The sequence below is a fragment of the Peromyscus californicus genome, unplaced genomic scaffold (assembly GCF_007827085.1).
Source record: "Peromyscus californicus insignis strain IS unplaced genomic scaffold, ASM782708v3 Scaffold_3__1_contigs__length_106647218, whole genome shotgun sequence".
Lineage (NCBI taxonomy): Eukaryota > Metazoa > Chordata > Mammalia > Rodentia > Cricetidae > Peromyscus > Peromyscus californicus.
In genome coordinates this window covers 52,864,996-52,883,083 of record NW_026294551.1, presented here as the reverse complement: position 1 = coordinate 52,883,083, position 18,088 = coordinate 52,864,996, and the positions used below count along the sequence as shown (strand labels likewise).

Below are 18,088 nucleotides of genomic sequence, written 5' to 3'. Positions count from 1 at the left end.
AGCCAGGGGTCCTGCGATCCCGAACCGAAGAAAATCTGACGTCAGAACTGGGGCGGGGGGTCAGGAGGCCCCGGTTACCCAGAAGAGGCTTAAGGGAACTTCTTGTAGCAAAAATAACTTGTCTTTTGGTTTGCTTGTTTTTAACACATGAGTCCTGCCTGGCCTCAAAACTACTGAGTCTTCCTGCCTCAGCCTTCAGAGTGCTGGAATTAAGGGTGTCATCTACCATACTCAACCTAAAAAGGGGTTTTCGGGTTATTAAAACTGGACGTTGTTCTAAATCTGTAAACTTCGCTTTCTCCTTTTCTCTCTTTTCTCGAGACACTGTCTCTCACGGTAGCCCACACTGTCCTGGAGTTCACTATATGTCCCCGGCTGACTTTTAACTCGAGGCAACGCTGCACTTTCGGGAATCGAAAGTGAGATGCTCGAGAGTTCAAGGTTTCAAAAACCCTAAAACCATGAAAACGGGGTGTGTGGGGGGGCTTCTGCTTGTGATAACCGCTGTGCGGGGAGGTTCTGTGCGAAAAGGTACCGGGGCGGTGGGGGGGGGGAGCGGGCAGGAGGGTCGAGGCACCGACCGTCGGAAGGGTGGAGGCCCGCGGGGGCCCTCGCCGCAGAACCGCGGCTGCCGGCCGCTACCCCCCAGCCGGGTCGTCAGGGGCAACCTGGGAGGCTCGCCCGGACCCCGGCCTGGCGCGCAGAAGCCCGGCGGCCGTTGGGGCGCCACCAGCCGGTTTGATTTCCCGCGGCCGGTGGAAAGGGGACGGCGGGGGGGGAGGGGAAAGGAGCCCCTGGCCAATGGGCTGGGCCGGGCGCCCCACGTGACGGAGGGGAGGCGGGGCCCAGGTGTACTTAGGGCGGGGCGGGCGGGGGCCGCGGCGGCGGGGCCGAGCCCGGGAGGCGGGGCTGGCGTGCGGGCCTGGGGCGCGGCGCGGCTGCGATTGGCCTGCGGCCGGGAGGCGGGACCCGAGCGCGCCGCTACAGCCGGCTGCGATTGGCCTCGGCTCAGGGCCCCGCGGCAGGCGTGCGGGCGAGGCTCGGGGCGCGAGGACCGAGCCCGGTGGCCGGTCCGCGAGCCGGGGGGAGGGGCCGGGGCGGTGGTGGTGGCAGCGGCGGAGGAGGCGGTGGCGGCGGCGGGGGCCGGTACTGGACCCGGCGGGATGAGCGAGGCGGAGGCGGCAGTGGTGGCGACAGCGGCCCCCGCGGCGACGGTGCCCGCGACGGCGGCAGGGGTGGTAGCGGTGGTGGTACCGGTGCCCGCGGGGGAGCCGCAGAAAGCGGGCGGCGGGGCGGGCGGCGGGGGCGGAGCCGCCTCTGGCCCCGCTGCCGGGACCCCCTCAGCGCCTGGCCCTCGCACCCCTGGCAACCCGGCGACGGCGGCTTCGGGGACTCCCGCGCCCCCGGCCCGGAGTCAGGCGGACAAGCCGGTGCTGGGTGAGGGGGGGGGGGCGCGCGCTAGGGCGGCTCGGGGGGGGGGGGTCGGCGGGCTGGGGGACGGGCAGCCGGGTTTGGCGAGCCGAAGGGAGGCCGGGCCCGAAGGACTAACCGGTCCCGGAGCGGCCCGACGAACTATTAGTGGATTCCCCTGGAGGGAAAGCTCGCTGCCCCTTCCCGGGCGGGAGGGCGGGGCGGGCAGGTCCAGCTAGGGCCTTGGGTCGGAAAATAAAGCCTCAGGGCCTGGCCACGCCCCGGTTGGCGGGAGATTTGGTGTAGTTGACTCCAGTTCTTGTTAGGTCACCCTCCGGGCTTGGGGAAGCAGGTGCAGTGGGGACCCTTAAGTTTGGGAGGGCTAGAAAGGGCTGTTGAGGGTGGGCCAGGTGAGTAGCCGGTTCGAGGTGAAGGACCTGAATTTGGTAGGGTGTGAGGAACGTGGGTGTGAACGCCTGAATCCCCTGTGTGAGTGACTCCAATTGGTAGAACCCGGGTGAGAATATTTTGGCGCTCCCCGTGAAATCTGATGACTCGAAACTTGACAGGGAGGCAGGTTAGCTTTTAGCTTAGTTTTCTCTCAAAACTCAGCCCAATTCCCCCATCTTACTGTCCCCACTGCATCTCTGCCTGGCAGCAATCCAAGTCCTGGGCACTGTCAAATGGTTCAACGTCCGGAATGGTTACGGATTCATCAACAGGTATCCAAGGAACCCAGGGAGGGGGAGGAACGGGTGTCTTTTCCGAACTGGCCTGTGGGATTGGACACCTCATTTCGTCCCTGCCCCTGCCAAGGCACATGGTTGTGATGTCCAGCTGAGGCTGGTTGAGAGTCTTTAACCATAGCACAAATGTGTGCTTACTGGCAAGATGAAGCTGCAGCCGAGGATTAATGATCCAGGAACTTGGCAAACCTGACCCTGCCCTTCCCAGCTCCTCTGTCTCACCTTCTGGAGTTGCTTCATTATTTTTAGCTTGCTGTGTGCCTTTGGGGTAGAATGTTTGGGGCTCCTGGTTGGAGCCCTCATTGGTTTCCTGGTTAAGGGCAACACTCAAGGCACCTACACAAATTCCCTACAGAGCTGTGGCTCATTTGACCCATCCCCACCCCACCCACACCTGATGGGACTGAAGCTGGTGGGGAGTGGGGGGAGTGCCTGCCCAGCTAGAGACGCTGCTTTCCTTCACTTGGCAGCCCCACCCCTCCAAGCTGTGGGAGAGGCCATGGAAGATTCTGAGGAGAGCCAGGGCTCCCCTACTGTGGCCTTCCCCAGCCCAGGCACCCTGCCCAGCCAAGCCCTCCTGGGAGCCTCAGTGTTCCCTCTTTGCAGGCTGACCTTTGTGCAGACCCAAGTACTTTAAGACTAGAACATTTGTTCTGGGGAAGGCGGCTTCATGCAAAGAATGCCTCCTGTCCCCTGTCCTGGGATTAAACCAAAGTCATAGGCAAGGTAGTGCCAGCGAACGGGAGTGTGTCTTTTCACCCTGTTCAGTGTGTGTAGAGGGAGCCTGTGCTTTACCTCCAGGCTGAGGGTGAAGATAAGGCTTCGTGGCTGTCTGGAGAAGGCACCTTATGCCTGTTCTCACAGTTGTATGCCCCTGGCCCTGCTTTCTCCTCCTCTGAGCATAGAAGGAAGGAGCCTGTGGAATTTTCCAACCGCAACAGGGGTTGAGGGAAGGAGGGGATATTGGCCAGGGACAGTTAGGCCCGGCACCAGCAGGTTCTGAGGTGCCCCTGGGGTAGAAGGTGAGGCTGTCCTGGCCCCTTCAAGGTGCCTTTGTGGCCGCCTCCTAACTTCCTTATGTCCAAGTGTTTGCTGGGCATCTGCAGCATGCTTCTCTTTGTGCCAGCTTTAGGGGTCCTGCGGGCTTGCTCTTCCTGCCCCCAGGGCCCCATCATACCCCTGGAACTGAAACAGTGGAGAAGATGGGCCCGTCTTGGGAATGGGCACCTAGGGAGGCCTCAGTGGAGCTGAGTGCCTTACCCATCACCCCCTTAACCACCCATCCTGTTCTGCAGGAATGACACCAAGGAGGATGTGTTTGTTCACCAGGTAAGAGCTAGGCTGGCTTCCTGGGGGGCGGAGGCCCCGGCCCTCTCTTTGGAAGCCTTTGCTACAACCTCTAGTGGCACACAATACATTTCTCTGGCTCCTAACTTGACAACGGCCTGCCTGTGAGGAATAGCCAGCCTCCGGTCTGTTGGTTAAACCTCAGGTGCCTGTGTGAACCACCATTAGCCCCACTTTCCTTGAGTTGCCGAACAGCTGTCAGAGTTGTGTGTGGTGCCCTCGGGGCATGGGGCATGTTCACCACCTCCTGGGACCTGGTAACACCACAGGAAGGAATCGGGCAATTTTCCGAGGGCAAGGCCAGAGACACTTGGGTGCCGTGGGTCTCGGGGTGTTCCCTGCACCAGCAGCAGCATCACCTGATCTCAGGTCCTGCCCAAGCCGCCACTGAGTTAATCAGCCTTGGGGCTGGGGCCGGGCACTCTGTTTTAACATGCTCCCAGGTGATTCTGATACTGGCTAGTTTGAGAACCACTGCTGTGGTGGAGAGTGCTCAGTGGGATCCAGGTAAGAAGCACAGTATGTTTCACCCACTTTACAACTTAAGACATTTCAGCCTTTGTTTTGCTTTTGAGTTTCTACTGCCTCCAGTTTTTGAAGTCCTGAGGGGTAAAGGGGAGGACATCTTGGGGCCAGTGGTAACTTTACAGTGGATCCCCCAGACCTCTAGTTCATGACTTTCCCCTACTAATACATTTATTTCTTACGGTGCTGTGGAGCTGTGCTCCAGGCCCTCCCCTACTACTTTGAACACTTATTTTCCTGCTCTGCCCTTCGGCCCTACACTCCAATAAAATGTCAGAGTGGAGTTGGGTGGAGGCTGAAGCTGGGGAGACATCCTGGTCTCTGCCCTCACCTTTCTCCTGACTTTCCCCCAACCAGACAGCTATTAAAAGAAACAACCCCAGGAAGTTTCTGCGAAGTGTCGGAGATGGGGAGACTGTGGAGTTTGATGTCGTGGAAGGAGAGAAGGTTTGGGAGCTGCTGTGGGGTGGAGTTGGCCAGGACTGGGGGAGGGTGGCCTGGTTGTTGGCCTAGGCTTTGACTCCTGGGATCGGCTCTGCCTCTGATTGTGGGGATGGGGCCTGTGCCCTCTCACTTGGATGTTGTCGAGTACTAGGGCCGTTCTAGGACATGTCCTAAAGAATCCACCCCTGTCACCAGCCAGTAACATCTGGGTTTCTTCTCTTTAGTTCACTAAGCACTTCCTGTCTGTTTTCTACACGGGACCCCAGCCCTAACAGGACCCTCTCTATCTCATCCTGTCCTGTCTTTACACTCTGGGGGGAGTGTGGCAGTTATTTCTAAGGACAAGTTGTTTCTTCTCAGATGGGTACAAACTCCTTCTGCTGCCCCTTGGGGGAGGGAGAAAGGAGTGATTTTGAGGTGCCACAGGATAGAGGACTTGGGCCGGAAGACGGGGCCACCAGTGATCTGGCAGGTTTGCAAGTGTTCATGCTTGTTGTCAGGGCCAGTTCTGACTGCTCCCTCTCTGCCTCCCCAGGGTGCAGAAGCTGCTAATGTGACTGGGCCTGGGGGGGTGCCAGTGAAGGGCAGCCGCTATGCTCCCAATCGACGTAGGTTCCGCAGATTCATCCCCCGGCCTCGTCCAGCTGCCCCACCACCCATGGTGGCAGAGGCTCCCTCGGGTGGGACTGAAGCTGGCAGCGAAGGGGAGCGGGCAGAGGACTCGGGGCAGCGGCCTAGACGACGGCGTCCACCACCCTTCTTCTATCGAAGGCGGTTTGTGCGAGGCCCTCGGCCCCCCAATCAGCAGCAGCCCATAGAGGTGAGATAGATGGAGTTGCAGTCAGGGAGGCAGCCCTCCACATTCCGGGAAGAAGTGGACCAGTTGAGAGGGCGGACCATAGAACCCTCAGAGGAAGCAGACCTGAGACTAGGAAGAGCCAAGGGTGACCTGGCCCAGGGACAGCAGCGGAGCTCAGTAGCTCACCTAGGCCTTGTGTATTTCCAGGGCTCCGACGGGGTAGAACCCAAGGAGACAGCCCCACTGGAGGGGGACCAACAGCAAGGAGATGAACGGGTGCCCCCACCCAGGTTCCGGCCCAGGTACCGAAGGTAAGACTTGGCCTGGCTTCCCCTTCAGGGTCCAGTGTTGGGCCCTTGTAAAAGGAGGAGTTCAAAGAGCCTGGAGCAGATGGGGACAAGAAAACAGGGAATCCTGGGGAAGGGACTCTCCACTGGGAGCCCTGTCCTGTCAGAGTTGGTTTCTTTTCTAGGCCTTTCCGCCCCAGGCCACCCCAACAGCCTACCACAGAAGGTGGGGATGGCGAGACCAAGCCCAGCCAAGGCCCCACTGATGGCTCCCGGCCTGAGCCCCAGCGTCCACGAAACCGCCCCTACTTCCAGCGGCGACGGCAGCAGCCCCCTGGCCCCCGGCAGCCTATAGCCGCAGAGGTGAGGCTCTCAAAGGTGAGGCGCTCGGTTGCCCAGACCTCGGTGTGGGAAAGGCCAAGACCACTTGCCTCTCTGTGTCTTTGTCCTGTGCTTCGGATTCAGTCTTCTGCACCTCCGCTCTGCCTGTCCCTGCCCCTCCTGCCCTCCTGCTTGGCCCACCCGCCCTGGCAGACATTGTATTCACCTGGAAACCCCAGCACAGGCCATCAAGCCGTGAACTGTGGGAGTTGGTTAGAAGGGGTGAGAAGAGGAAAGTTAAGAAAAAGTTGAAGTAGGTTGTAAACAGGTCTTAATTAACCACTGGTCTCTTCAGACCTCAGCACCTATCAACAGTGGGGACCCCCCCACCACCATACTGGAGTGATTCCAACTCAGAGGACACCCAGAGCTACCATCTGGTGAGTGCTGCTCCTCTCAGGACGGATGACTGAAAAAGGCCAGGGACTGGATTCCGCTAAGGTGTCCTTTATGATTTCTCTCTTTTCTTTCTCTTAGGTATCTGCCAGTTTCCAACTGACTACCCAGCATCCCCCTCCCCCCTTTCCCATAATTCATGACATCAAAACATCGGCTTTTCCCTTGAGACTCAGGAGGGCCAAAGCAACAGCCTTTGGCTTTTTCTCTTTTTTCCCTCTCCCTCCCAAGGGTTGAAGGAAGGGATCCGTCCTCACTGTTCAGAGGCATCCGCTCCCTCCCCTAAGTCAGGCTGAGAAGGAACCAGCCCGCTCTTCACCCCCTCCTGATTGGTTTTCCCCGCCCATTTATTTTTTGTTTCCCTGCTACCTCCTCCCAACACCTGAAGCCATTTTATGAACTGTCATGTGCCACCTGAGCCTCCAGTAAAAACAAAAGCAGGCTTTCTTGTTGTCTTGGTCTCGGCCTCTTCTGTGTGAGAATGAAGAATCACTGGTTACTCACTTGTGAACCGCCTTGCGGAAGATTGGCCTGCATTTGCTCCCTGCTCAGGACCTAGCTGTTCAGCTCTGACAAGAGCCCTCATCACCGAGAATCACCGGTCCAGTAACTGAGGGGGAGGTCTCTGCAGTGCCTGGGCACGTGTGAACATAGTTTCCAAGACATTTACTGTTAATTAAAGCAATAGATAAAAAAGTAGGGAGCCAGGTGTACCCAGCACTCAGGAAGCGGAGTCAGGAGGATTCCTAATTCCAGGGCATTCTGGGCCACATAGACTGTCTCAAGCAAACAGTGGGGCATTTGGATTCAGCCCTGTAAACCAGCACTCCAGGAGGCTGAGGCACAAGAGACTCACTGCAAGTTCAAGCCCAGCCTGGGCTGTAGAGGGAGATGATGGAAGTAGATCTGGCCAGGGCGGTGGTGGCTCACGCCTTTAATCCCAGCACTCGGAGGCAGAGCCAGGCGGATCTCTGTAAGTTCGAGGCCAGCCTGGACTACCAAGTGAGTTCCAGGAAAGGCGCAAAGCTACACAGAGATAGGGTTTCTATCTCAAAAAACTGAAAGAAAAAAAAAAAAGCTGAATAACTGATAAATGTAGACTCCAGAGGCTTCTGAGCCCTTGAGCCAAGGTGGAGTGAAGAGGAACAGGGCTGGGTGAGGGCCTCTTGTCTGTCTCAGCCCACCCTCCAGTTCCTCCATGACAGGACACTCATCTTCATACAGTGACTTTATGGATGAATCTCTATATACACATTTAATACAGTAGCCCTTGGGTTTCTGCTCCCTACCCATTCAAAACATACAAAAATATCCAAAGGCTCCCTCCCAACCAGTGTTTATAGACAGCCTTTCAAATCCCCTCTTGCCTTTAGTTGGTCAAAAGCTTTTGGGTCTAGCACCCTTCCTGGAGGGGAACAAGAAAGAGCTGGTAGCCACACTAGGCAGCCCGGGGACACAAGAGGCCAACCCCCTGAGTCTAGAGACTGACGCTTGCTACTACTGTGCCTTGCCACGTTCAGGTATATACTGTTGTTCCTTTGCCCTGGAAGGTGGAGCCTACAGGGACCAAGGAGAGGCTAGACTTTGGGAGGGTGTGTCCTTTGCCCTGGAGGGGTCAAGACAGAACCCCCTTCACCCAGAGTCTATGTGGCAAGAATTCAGGGGAACTGCCAAGTTGTGGGCGGAGTCACAGTTGGTAGGAAATCACTCCTCTCATGGCCACCCCTGCTCCTGCTCATCCCACTGAACTCAGCGTGGCCCTCCTCTCCGCAGGTCCACTTCTCTAAAGGGAACAGAAGTTTTCTGTGGCTGAGTCTGGGTAGGGGCAGGAGGAAGGCAGGAGAGAATAGCCCACCAGGTGGCCACAGCCTAGCCACAACACATAAATAATCCAAAAGAGTCACAGGAGGGGAATGAGGGGGTACTTGAACCACCCTTCCCTCGGCTTCCCAGTTCTCCAGGCTGCAGTTTTCTCCATCCTGGAGGTAACGGGAAAAGAGGGCTAAAGTGCTGTTGAGGAGAGGAGGGGTCTGTGGGGCTGCAGAGGGTGGCTCTCCCACCCTGCCTTGCCCCTCAGTCATTCTCATCTGGCCCTAAGTATTCAAGTTCTGTGCTGGGTTTCACCTCCTGCTCTAAGAGGGAAGGTGTCCGGCGGAAGGCGGCGGAGATCTGGTCAAATGTCCGGCCTCTGGTTTCAGGCACTTTGAGGAAGGTGAAGATGAAGAAGCCAAGCAGGAGGACGGCAAATAGAAGGAAGACATAGGGACCCATAGCATCCTGGGACAGTTGGAGAAAGAGGTGTTGACAGAGGGTGGGAAACTGGGGGCTACAGACTAACAGGGAGCTGGGGCCGCTTCAAGGAGCAGATGGCTCCTTCAAGAGGCAACGGAAATGACCAGAAATGAAAATTTACATTGAAAACCCGCTTTGGTTTTTATCCTTTGTTATCCTAAGAGTGTACACTTGGGGTAGATTCCTAGACCACTGCTAGCGTTCATAGAAAGTTGATCATTTTATTTCTGGTCTAAATTATACCACTGTTTATTTTTTAAAAGATAACTCTACTCCCGGCCCATCTATTTCCACCCACTTTGGTTCTGGTGTAGCTCCACCAGGGTGGTTGCTCATCCAGAAACTACCTGTAGGATGGGGAGTCCCTGACCAGAGAGCAAGGGAACGAGGGGTGAGCTGCCTCCCCCACCCCACCCCCCAGCCACTGATAATGGGAAGCTGGGCAGAGGGTAGAGAACCTACCGCAACATACTGGAAACCCATGCCAACGATGAAGTTACATGTCCAGTTGGAGAAGCCAGCTACAGCCATGGCTGCTGGGCGGGGTCCCTGGCTGAAGAGCTCGGCCACAATGAACCAGGGGATGGGGCCAGGGCCAATCTCAAAGAAGGCCACAAAGCCAAATATGGCCACGATGGAGACATAGCTCATGGCTGGAACCCGTTCCTAGAGACCAGGAAAGAATAGTAGAAAATTTGGTTCTGGCTTCTCTAGATCTCCCTTTGCCCTCGGCCCAGAGGACTGAAATCTCCTTTCCAGGGCTTGTTGGATGGAAGCTGCCATTTTAGGCTAGAACAGGCCCTAGGGCATCCCCTGTCCACCCCATCTTTAGACAGGGTCTCACTATGTTACCCAGACTGGCCTTGAACTTACTTGTAAGCCTTCCACCCCAGTCTCCCACGTGTTGAGCTGCCCTGGAGCATTTATGAAAGCTGCCATTTTGTTGGCTTCCTCTGGTAGTTTCAAGGTGGAGCCATATTTTTTGGTCTCTTGTTCCTATAATGGTTGATTCCCCCTGGGCTCTGAAGATGTGCCTTTGGAAAGTATTGCTCCTGAGGCCTCACAGGGACTGCTAAACTTGTGCTATAGCTAGGCCCCGCTGTGGCCAGGGTACCTCAGAGCATAGATCGACTCTAGAATCGAGCACCCATGGTCCTGGCCCACCATCAGCCACAGAGCCTCTCGAGGTTATTCCCATGGGTTAGACGGCTGTGCCCTCACGGCCCCCAGGCCTCACCAGCAGAAGCAGAGCCACAGTCATCAAGATGGCACAGCCACACATGCCTGCCAGGCCCAGGAGATGGAGGGTCCGTCGCCCAGCCCGTTCTACTAAGAGAACCTGTGGAGGGAGGCAGCTGGTCAGTTGGGGACAAACAAGAATAGGACCTCTAGGTACCCAGGGCTAAAAAACCAGTGACGTGGCCATTCCACAGGCAAGCAGTTACCGAGACCAACGTGAAGACGGTGTTGACCACACCAGCCCCGATGGTGGCGTAGGCTGGCTGTCCTACCCCAGCTGACTCGAAGATACTGGTTGAATAGTAGAACACCTGGAAGGGAGGGAGCAGGAAAGGCAGTGAATGGCAGGGACGTCTGGTCCTTCATCCCAGCCACACCAAACTGGACTGAACCTGAACGCTAATGGAGGAGATGGCTTGCTCCCTCCTCCCCTTCCCCAGGTCGGCCTGGGTCTCCCTACGTACAGCGTTGATGCCCGAGAGCTGCTGACTCAGCTGCAGCACTACTGCGATGATCAGAGGCTGCCGGTGGGTGCGGCTGCCCAGGAGCTGGAGCAGGGACATGGGACGCTCCCGCTCTAACTTCCGCTTCTCATCCTTCAGCTCAGCCAGCGCGTCCGACACATCGGCCCAGCCTGTCAGGCGCTTCAGACCTGGGGGTGGGGAATGTCAGGCCTTATGGAGCCCGAGAGGAGGCCGGGGTACTAGCAAGATGGGGTGGAGGTGTGAGCCTGGGCTATAGGCAAGGTGAGAGCTCACTCTTTCGGGCAGGCCCCTCCAGGTTCCGGATGATGTAAAGGTATCTGGGGCTCTCAGGACAGAAGGGCAGGAGAAGCAGCTGCAGGAGGGCAGGAAGCACCGTGAGGGCCAGCAGCAGTGGCCACAGGGTAGCCGTGCCCAGCATAGACTCTAAGCCCAACACCTGCAGGAGAAGGTAGGAAAGAGAGTCAAGGTGTCTCTGGTTGCCTTCCTGCTCAACTATGGATGCCCAATCCAACGCCTACTCCCAGCTTCCTATTTACCTGGGCAATCAGAATGCCAATGACGATGGCCAGTTGGTTGAGTGTTCCCAAAGCACCCCGGAGATGAGTGGGGGCTATTTCTCCCACATACATAGGCACCAACCCTGATGTTAGCCCTGGGCAGAAGGAAGAAAAGAGGGCTGAGGGTGGCTGCATATTCCCTTACAGCAGCCCGTACATGACCGAGGACAGCAGGGGCACAGACTAGGTCCACAGCACCCACGGGTACCTGAGTAAGCACCGATGAGGAACCGTCCGAGAATGAGCAGCTCATAGGAGGCGGCGGCATTGGCGAGGCCCATGAGGGTGCCCCCCAGCACTGCCAAGACATTGTTGGCTAGCATAGCTCTTTTCCTGGCAGGCACACAAAGAGGAGGACTGGTCAGGGCACCCATGCTATGGCCCCCCCCCCCTTCCCACCTCCCCATCTCTCCAGCTCCGTACCTTCCCAACCATTGAGAAATGACGCCAACGAGGAAGGAAGAGATCATGCCGCCCACAGAAAAGATGGCCACGGAGAGAGCCCACAGGGTAGTAAGAGTGCCTTGTGGGATGGAAGTGGGGCCCCCAGGCCCCTGCCTTCCCAGCCATGTTGCGTTGTAGCTCTGTTCAATCACCTGGGGGAAGGACATGGGGGTGAATCTAGAGGCCCTCCTCTTCCCACCAGCTCTGAGTCCTCCCCCCCCCCCCCCCCCCCCCCCGACAGCGGCAGGCCTCTTACCTTCTGTGGGGCGTTGATGACCCCAATGTTGTAGCCAAACTGAAGGGAACCGAGTACAGCCGAGAACACAGCGAGGATCAGGGTCCCCGTCACTCGCTGCCGAGGGGGTTCCCCATCCTGGGCAGACAGACAGAAAGGGAGGCATGTCACATAGAATCGTGTTTGGCTTCCTCCAGGGGCCCAGGCCCAGCTGGAGCACGAAGATGCTGGGCTCCATCCAACATATTGGGTGAGAGAAAGTGGGCCATATTAGGAATTGTTCAAAGATCTCACTGTAAACAGAACTCAACAGGAACCTGGGCATGTAGGAAAAACGGATGTCTGTGTCCACATTACAGGAAAATGTCTGAGGATTTGAACCTCAGAATTCCCCTGTGACCTTGAGGTAGGCTTAGATTGGTGTGACCTTGGGTAAGTCACTTCCTCACTCTAAAGGGAACCCCTGGTTTCTCTTTGTGAGGTGATATTGCCTCCCTGGGCTACCTATCAGTCTGTGAAAACAATACAAAGATAAAAATCAACTGTTAATAGTATTCCAGACATTGCCTGTTTTTATAAACCGATAAGTTTAGGATTAGCATCAGCCCCAATCCTCTTCTCTTCCTTCTGGAAGTTCTCTCGGCTGGCTCCAGCAGGCCCTCAACAGGCCCAAGAAGGGCCATTCCAGGAAGGACATCTGGGTCACTGCTTTCAGGTGGCTTTTAAAGTCTTGGCCTAACCTTCCCTCAGCTCCTAAGCTGGGACTAAGTACTGGGGGATATGACGGGATTTTAGCAGGGGGAGAGAGCCATGCCCAAGGGAAGAGGGAGGAACAGTGGTGGTGTGAGGGGCGGTGGCGGTGGTGGCCGCTGCTGGCGGCACAGTCTGTCTCCAAGCGGAAACCTGAGCTGGGGGTGGGGGGTGGGGGCTGACACTCCCCTCTGCCCCTCCACCCACCGCAAGGCCAAGGGAAAGTTCAGCCTCCTGGAGGACCGCCAGGAGTGGGGGTGGGGCCCCCGAAGTGCCTCGGTCCCAGAAACACTGTGAGTCCGAACAGACCCGCAGCTCTGGAGGTGAGACTCTGGATCTGCCTTCCCAAGTAGAGTCGAGGGCAGGGGAGTGTCACTCAATGCTGCGCACAGTAAGACAGGAGACAAACTCTGGATTCGTCAGTAGAATCCAGTCGTAGCCTAGGCGCGTGAAGAGTCTTTCGGATCCACTAGGTCTCTTGGCGGAATTGGAATCTGACAGTCACGGGTTGTCTAGGCTGAGTATAAATAGCCAGCCCCCCAATCCCAACCCTTGCGCCTGCGCAGGAACCGCTTCCTAGCTAACCCCAACCTCGACCCCTGCCCAAGAAAAGCCGGACCCGCGTCCCCGATTCGCCCCCCAAAGGCTGAACCTTACTTCAGAGCCGATCTGCTGGAAACCCGACGGCATCGTGTTTTAGAAGAACCGAGGACTCGAGCACTTCAGTGAGAAAAAGCGAATGGGGTGGCTATCTGGCCCCGGCCTGGAGGGCAGAGGGAGAAGACCCCGGCGTCCCGAAGTGAGGTGCACAGGGCGGGTCTGGTGGGACGCACTGCCACAAGCCAAGGAGCCGGAGAGCACCAGGGCTCTCCGGGATCGAGTGAGAACCGCTTGGGGGGGAAAAAGACGCGGGGAGCTGTAGCCACCTCCTCACTCCCGCCCCGCCATGGGCCACGCCCCGCATAACACCCATTGGCCAGGAGCCCGCACACCCCAAAAGGCCACGCCCCCACCCCTAGCCTAGTGCGGGCCGGGGGGACACGCCCCTATGGTTCCCGCCAGCCTGCAAGTCTTCAAAGTAGGGTTCTTGGAACAAAAGGATCCTCCCGCCATCCAAAAACCCTGGACTGCGAAGTTTCTTAAGGAGTTGAGTGCAGCGGGTCCCCCTGTGAGGTCGAAGAGGCGCGCACGGGCTAAGGTGCACTTGCCAGGGTACCGGGTAACTGCAGCAGGCTGACACAGAGCGCGCGGGGGTGTGTGTGTGTCAGAAACAATGCCCCGAAGTAACCCGGAGTGGCTATTTTTAGCTCCCACGTTAGGCTCCGCCAAATGTCAGGTCCCGGGTGTCCCAGCCTGTCCCGGGCGGGGGAGGGCAAGGGAGATGGAGCCTTAAAGGGTCCGCGACACGCTTCCCACAAGGGGATGACCCAAGGGACCAATAGCTTCCGTTCCCAGGGTCTGGGGACCGAACCTGGCCGCCCTTTCTTTCCACGCATCCCTGGGCGGGGCGCTGCCTACCGGCCCGTCCCCTCCACACATTCCCTACCTTGGTTTCTGGAGGGGGCCCAAGGGACAGGTGCTCACGCCAGCCACACTGCTCTCCCTGAAGTCCTTGAGCCTCCAGGCATGTGCTGGCCGCGTGGGTGACATGCTTTCCAGAGTCAGCTCCTGTTTTGGGTCTCCAGCTGAGAGGGCACGACCTAGGCACGTCCAGGGAGAGAGATGCCAGACCGTGTAGAGAGCGCGAGTCAGAAAACGCGCCTGAGAAGTGCAAGGCTGTGGCGCCACCTAGAGGGAGAGCGAGGAACCTCGGTGAATTGGACCAGGGTAGCCATCCTCTAGTCTGTGGGGGTCTCTTCCATTAACAGTTCCCCTGAGATTTCATTAACCTACAATGCAACCCTCTCTGGAGGGTTGACCCACGTGTCTAGCTGCCGCCTGAATGGTGCAGTTCATATATCAAGACAAATATATACAAACATGGACCTCCTCCTAATTTCCTTACCCTAAGGAGTGCATCTCCCTGCTGGAGGTTGGGATCTTCCCGGCATTGGTGTTTTGACCTCCCTCTCTTGCATATTTGGTTTTCTCCATCTGTACCATTACCACTTTAGTCCAGACTATCGTGACATGACTACTTTCCCCTGGTTTCCGTCTTCCCTTAAAAGGAAGGTACAGGGGCTGGAGAGAGGGTTCAGCAGTTAAGAGTACTGACTGCTCTTCCAGACTCAGGTTTGATTCCCAGCACCCACAGGGACACTACAATACCTGTAACTTCAGTTCCAGGGGATCCTACGCCCTTTTCTGGATTCTACAGGCCCCAGGTACACATGTGGTACACAGACATACATACAGGCAAAACACTCATTCACATAAAAAAATAAAATTAGGGGGATAGAGAGAGGTTAAGAGCACTGGCTGCTCTTCCAAAGGTCCTGAGTTCAATTCCCAGCAACCACATGGTGGCTCACAACCATCTACAATGAGATCTGGTGCCCTCTTCTGGTGTGCAGGCATACATGCAGACAGAACACTCTATACATAATAAATAAATAAATAAATCTTTAAAAACTGAATTAAATTAAAAATAAAAGGAGGGTAGAATGCTGGGCAGTGGTGGTGCACGCCTTTAATCCCAGCACAAAAGAGGCAGAGACATCTTAAAGTTTGAGGCTAGCTTGGTTTACAGAGTGAGTTCCAGGACAGCCAGGGCTACACAGAGAAACCCTGTCTCAAAAAAAAAAGAAGAAGAAGAAGAAAAGAAAAAGAAAAACTTCCCTCTTCTGAGAAGACTTCTTGGCCTTTCTCTGTAACTCAGTCTCAGGGGCTGATGATCATCTCATTCATGCATCCAGCTGAGAGCAAGGTATTCTAGCTATCTATTGATTGTTTTTTGTTTTTGTTTTTTTGTTTTTTTGTTTTTTTCGAGACAGGGTTTCTCTGTGTAGCTTTGTGCCTTTCCTGGTACTCGCTTTGGAGACCAGGCTGGCCTCGAACTCACAGAGATCCGCCTGCCTCTGCCTCCCGAGTGCTGGGATTAAAGGCGTGCGCCACCACCGCCCGGCCTCTAGCTATCTATTGAATGAGTGAAATAATGGTCTGTCTTCCGATGAGGGTAGATAATGTATATGGGGCAATAATCATTTATAACCAGAAAGAAGAGACTGCTGGAGGGTGAGGAGGACTGAGCGGGAAGGGAAACAGGGATGCTGGGACGCTGTCAAAGGTGAGTGGCAGGGAGAGAGAAAGAGCGGGAAAGGGTGCCAAGAGGCAGAAGGGAATAGGAGGGAGGCCCTGACTGGGCTGAGGTGAAAGCAGGGTAGTAGACAGGTGGGTCCAGGGCTAATGCCCTGGGTCCCTCAGTTCTGTCCTGCTTTGGTTTATTTCTGCTCCCATTTGGATGTTTCTCAGGTATAACAGGTGGGCTTTACTTTATTTTGTGTGTGGCGGTGGTGGGGCGGGGCTGGTGCCAGCAGAGACCAGAAGAGGGCACCATATCCCCTAGAGCCAGAGTTACGGGCAGGTGTGAGTTGCCTGATGTGTGGTTACTGGGAAGTGAACTTGGGTTGTCTGGAAGAGCAGCAAGTACTCTTATGTGCTAAGTTAGCTCTCTAGCCTTGGTGTTTAAATGCATAGAAAGTGGAATCAGAAAGCTGGGCAGTGGTGGCGTGCACCTTTAATCTCAGCACTCAGGAGGCAAAGGCAGGTGGATCTCTGAATTCAAGGCCAGCCTATAGAGCTACAGAACTGGTTCCAGGACAGCTAGGGCTGCATAAATAAACCCTGTCTTGAAAACAACAACAACAACAACAACAAAAGATTTAAGGTCCTTGTCACCAAATGTGATAACTGAGTTCAGTCCCAAGGACCCATGTTGTAGAAGGGAAGAACTGATTGCCACGCAGTTGTCCTCTGACCTTCAAATGGGTACCATGGTACACTTGTATGCACATGCATGCACACACACATACACAAAATAAATGAGTTCATTATAATAAACAAATAAATAGTGCTCAGCGGGCAGAGTGCTGCTGTGCACAGGCCTGAGAGCCTAAGTTAAACCCCTTTGTCCCACAAGGTGGCAGAAAAGACCTTTGGCCATGTGCCTGCCCTTGCATTCCTACACAAACACACAGACACACAGATATACATACAGACACAGATACACACATAGACACAGATACACACACACACAGACACACACAGATACACACACACAGACACACATACAGACACACACAGATAGACTCACACACAGACACAGATACACACATACGCACACACACAGACACACATACAGACACACATAGACTCACACACACACAGACACGCACATACAGAGACACACAGACATGCAGACACACAGACACATACAGATAGACACACAGACATACAGACACATACAGATAGACACACACAGACACACAGACACACAAATGAATGAATAAAATTTAAAAGACTGTGGAAAGGAGGGGATGCCTAGAGGGCTTGCCTAGCATGCATGAATCTCCAGCACTATGAACTATGGGCATGATGACACATCCTATAATCCCAGAGCAAGAAGCTGAAGGTCATACCTGACTACATAGCCAGGTCAAGGCCAGCCTGGGCTACATGAAACTGTCTTTTTTGTTGTTGTTGTTTTTTGTTTTGTTTTAGAGTGTTGGAGAAGCCAGGAGGTGGTGGTGCACACCTTTGATCCCAGCACTTGGGAGGCAGAGGCAGGTGGATCTCTGTGAGTTTGAGGCCAGCCTGGTCTACAGAATGAGTTCCAAGACGGTCAAGATTGTTACACAGAGAAACTCTGTCTAGGGAAAAAAAAAGTGTTGGAGAGGTAGAGGGTTCAGAGAGGAAACGATGAGAGTCGGGAAGGAGGAAAGAGCCTGGGAAGTTGGGAGAAGGGAATGACTAGTAGCGGATGGAAAAGGAAGGGAAGGGAGACACAGAAAACAGGGAAGCTCTGTGTGTGTGGGTCTTTTACGGAGACCTGGGCTGGTTTACAATGGGGCCCATTGGAGCTCTCCTAATCTTTGCTCTTTATCTTGGGGAGGTGATCCTGCAGACTTTTGTTGGGTAAACCCTGTATCTAGGTAAGGAGGCAAGAGACTGGCCTGCAGGAGAAACCCACGGTATTCCCCAGACCTGCCTCCAGCTCCCCATCACTGTTCAGGTTCACTTTGCTTCCAGCTCCTGGGTGGGAGGCGGAGCTTCACCCTGAGTTCCAGAAACATCCCCTCCTCCTCTCCGCCCTTCCTTCCTTTTTTTCAGAACATTTCTTTATTTTTCACTAAGTCTTTCCCAGAGGACATAACTAAGCTTGTCACTACCCCACTCCCCATAAAGGGTTAGTACACTCACTGCCAGAAAGCAGACACGAACAGTTTCCAGGACTGGAACCAACCTTAACTGGCAAAGAACAAGTTCTCTGAATTATCGTAAAAATGTTTAAGTAAAAAAAAAAAAAAAAGAAAGAAAGGAGCAAAGGGGCAATGGTGGTGTCAGAATGAAAAGACCATTCACTGTCATGTCATACATTCAATCTTGGCTTTATTAACAAAATGGAAACAGGGTTACTATCATACAAAATGTTCACTACTGCACAACGTATGCACCTGTTCCAAGCCCACCCCCAGCCCCTAATGCTTCCAACTCAACTACTTCCCAGCCTGTTGGGCCTGTCAACGAAGGAGCACGTAGATCTTCTCTTTGATCCAGTCTTTGTTATAAGGCTGGTAGTCTATGTATCAGCTC

The 18,088-nt window shown here is 55.3% G+C and overlaps 2 protein-coding genes across 3 annotated transcripts; one reads left to right on the top strand and one right to left on the bottom strand.

The window, feature by feature from the left end:
- The first annotated feature begins 1,108 nt into the window (after positions 1 to 1,108).
- On the top strand, positions 1,109 to 6,780 carry Ybx2 (Y-box binding protein 2). 2 transcript variants are annotated; one of them, XM_052758105.1, is made up of 9 exons: positions 1,109 to 1,437; positions 2,069 to 2,132; positions 3,452 to 3,485; positions 4,386 to 4,475; positions 5,008 to 5,292; positions 5,479 to 5,582; positions 5,744 to 5,936; positions 6,235 to 6,319; positions 6,417 to 6,780. In XM_052758105.1, exons 1-8 carry the CDS (start codon positions 1,164 to 1,166, stop codon positions 6,283 to 6,285), a joined length of 1,095 nt encoding a protein of 364 aa, XP_052614065.1. In that variant the 5' UTR covers positions 1,109 to 1,163; the 3' UTR covers positions 6,286 to 6,319; positions 6,417 to 6,780. The 2 variants fall into 2 exon arrangements, with proteins under 2 accessions (XP_052614065.1, XP_052614066.1); XM_052758106.1 differs by having other exon boundaries at positions 1,112 to 1,437; positions 5,744 to 5,921.
- Positions 6,781 to 7,548: 768 nt separating this feature from the next.
- Slc2a4 (solute carrier family 2 member 4) lies at positions 7,549 to 14,077 on the bottom strand. The gene is made up of 12 exons (XM_052758104.1): positions 13,884 to 14,077; positions 12,995 to 13,503; positions 11,609 to 11,725; positions 11,332 to 11,504; positions 11,117 to 11,241; positions 10,888 to 11,003; positions 10,625 to 10,787; positions 10,331 to 10,518; positions 10,073 to 10,177; positions 9,865 to 9,966; positions 9,090 to 9,293; positions 7,549 to 8,612 (listed from the first exon to the last, which is right to left on the bottom strand). The coding sequence occupies exons 2-12, from the start codon at positions 13,025 to 13,027 to the stop codon at positions 8,409 to 8,411; spliced, it is 1,530 nt and encodes a 509-aa protein (XP_052614064.1). The 5' UTR covers positions 13,028 to 13,503; positions 13,884 to 14,077; the 3' UTR covers positions 7,549 to 8,408.
- Positions 14,078 to 18,088: the final 4,011 nt, after the last annotated feature.

What these genes read in the sequence shown, in the direction of transcription:
- Ybx2 (XM_052758105.1), top strand. Translation starts at nt 1,164, where the DNA reads ATGAGCGAGGCGGAGGCGGCAGTGGTGGCGACAGCGGCCCCCGCGGCG. An exon ending in ATCAGCAGCAGCCCATAGAG is followed by an intron (nt 5,293 to 5,478) that starts GTGAGATAGATG and finishes GTGTATTTCCAG; the next exon opens with GGCTCCGACGGGGTAGAACC. An exon ending in TTCCGGCCCAGGTACCGAAG is followed by an intron (nt 5,583 to 5,743) that starts GTAAGACTTGGC and finishes TTTCTTTTCTAG; the next exon opens with GCCTTTCCGCCCCAGGCCAC.
- Slc2a4 (XM_052758104.1), bottom strand. Translation starts at nt 13,027, where the DNA reads ATGCCGTCGGGTTTCCAGCAGATCGGCTCTGAA. An exon ending in GGAGGGGCCTGCCCGAAAGA is followed by an intron (nt 10,519 to 10,624) that starts GTGAGCTCTCAC and finishes CCCCACCCCCAG; the next exon opens with GTCTGAAGCGCCTGACAGGC. An exon ending in CCGTCTTCACGTTGGTCTCG is followed by an intron (nt 9,967 to 10,072) that starts GTAACTGCTTGC and finishes CTCCCTCCACAG; the next exon opens with GTTCTCTTAGTAGAACGGGC.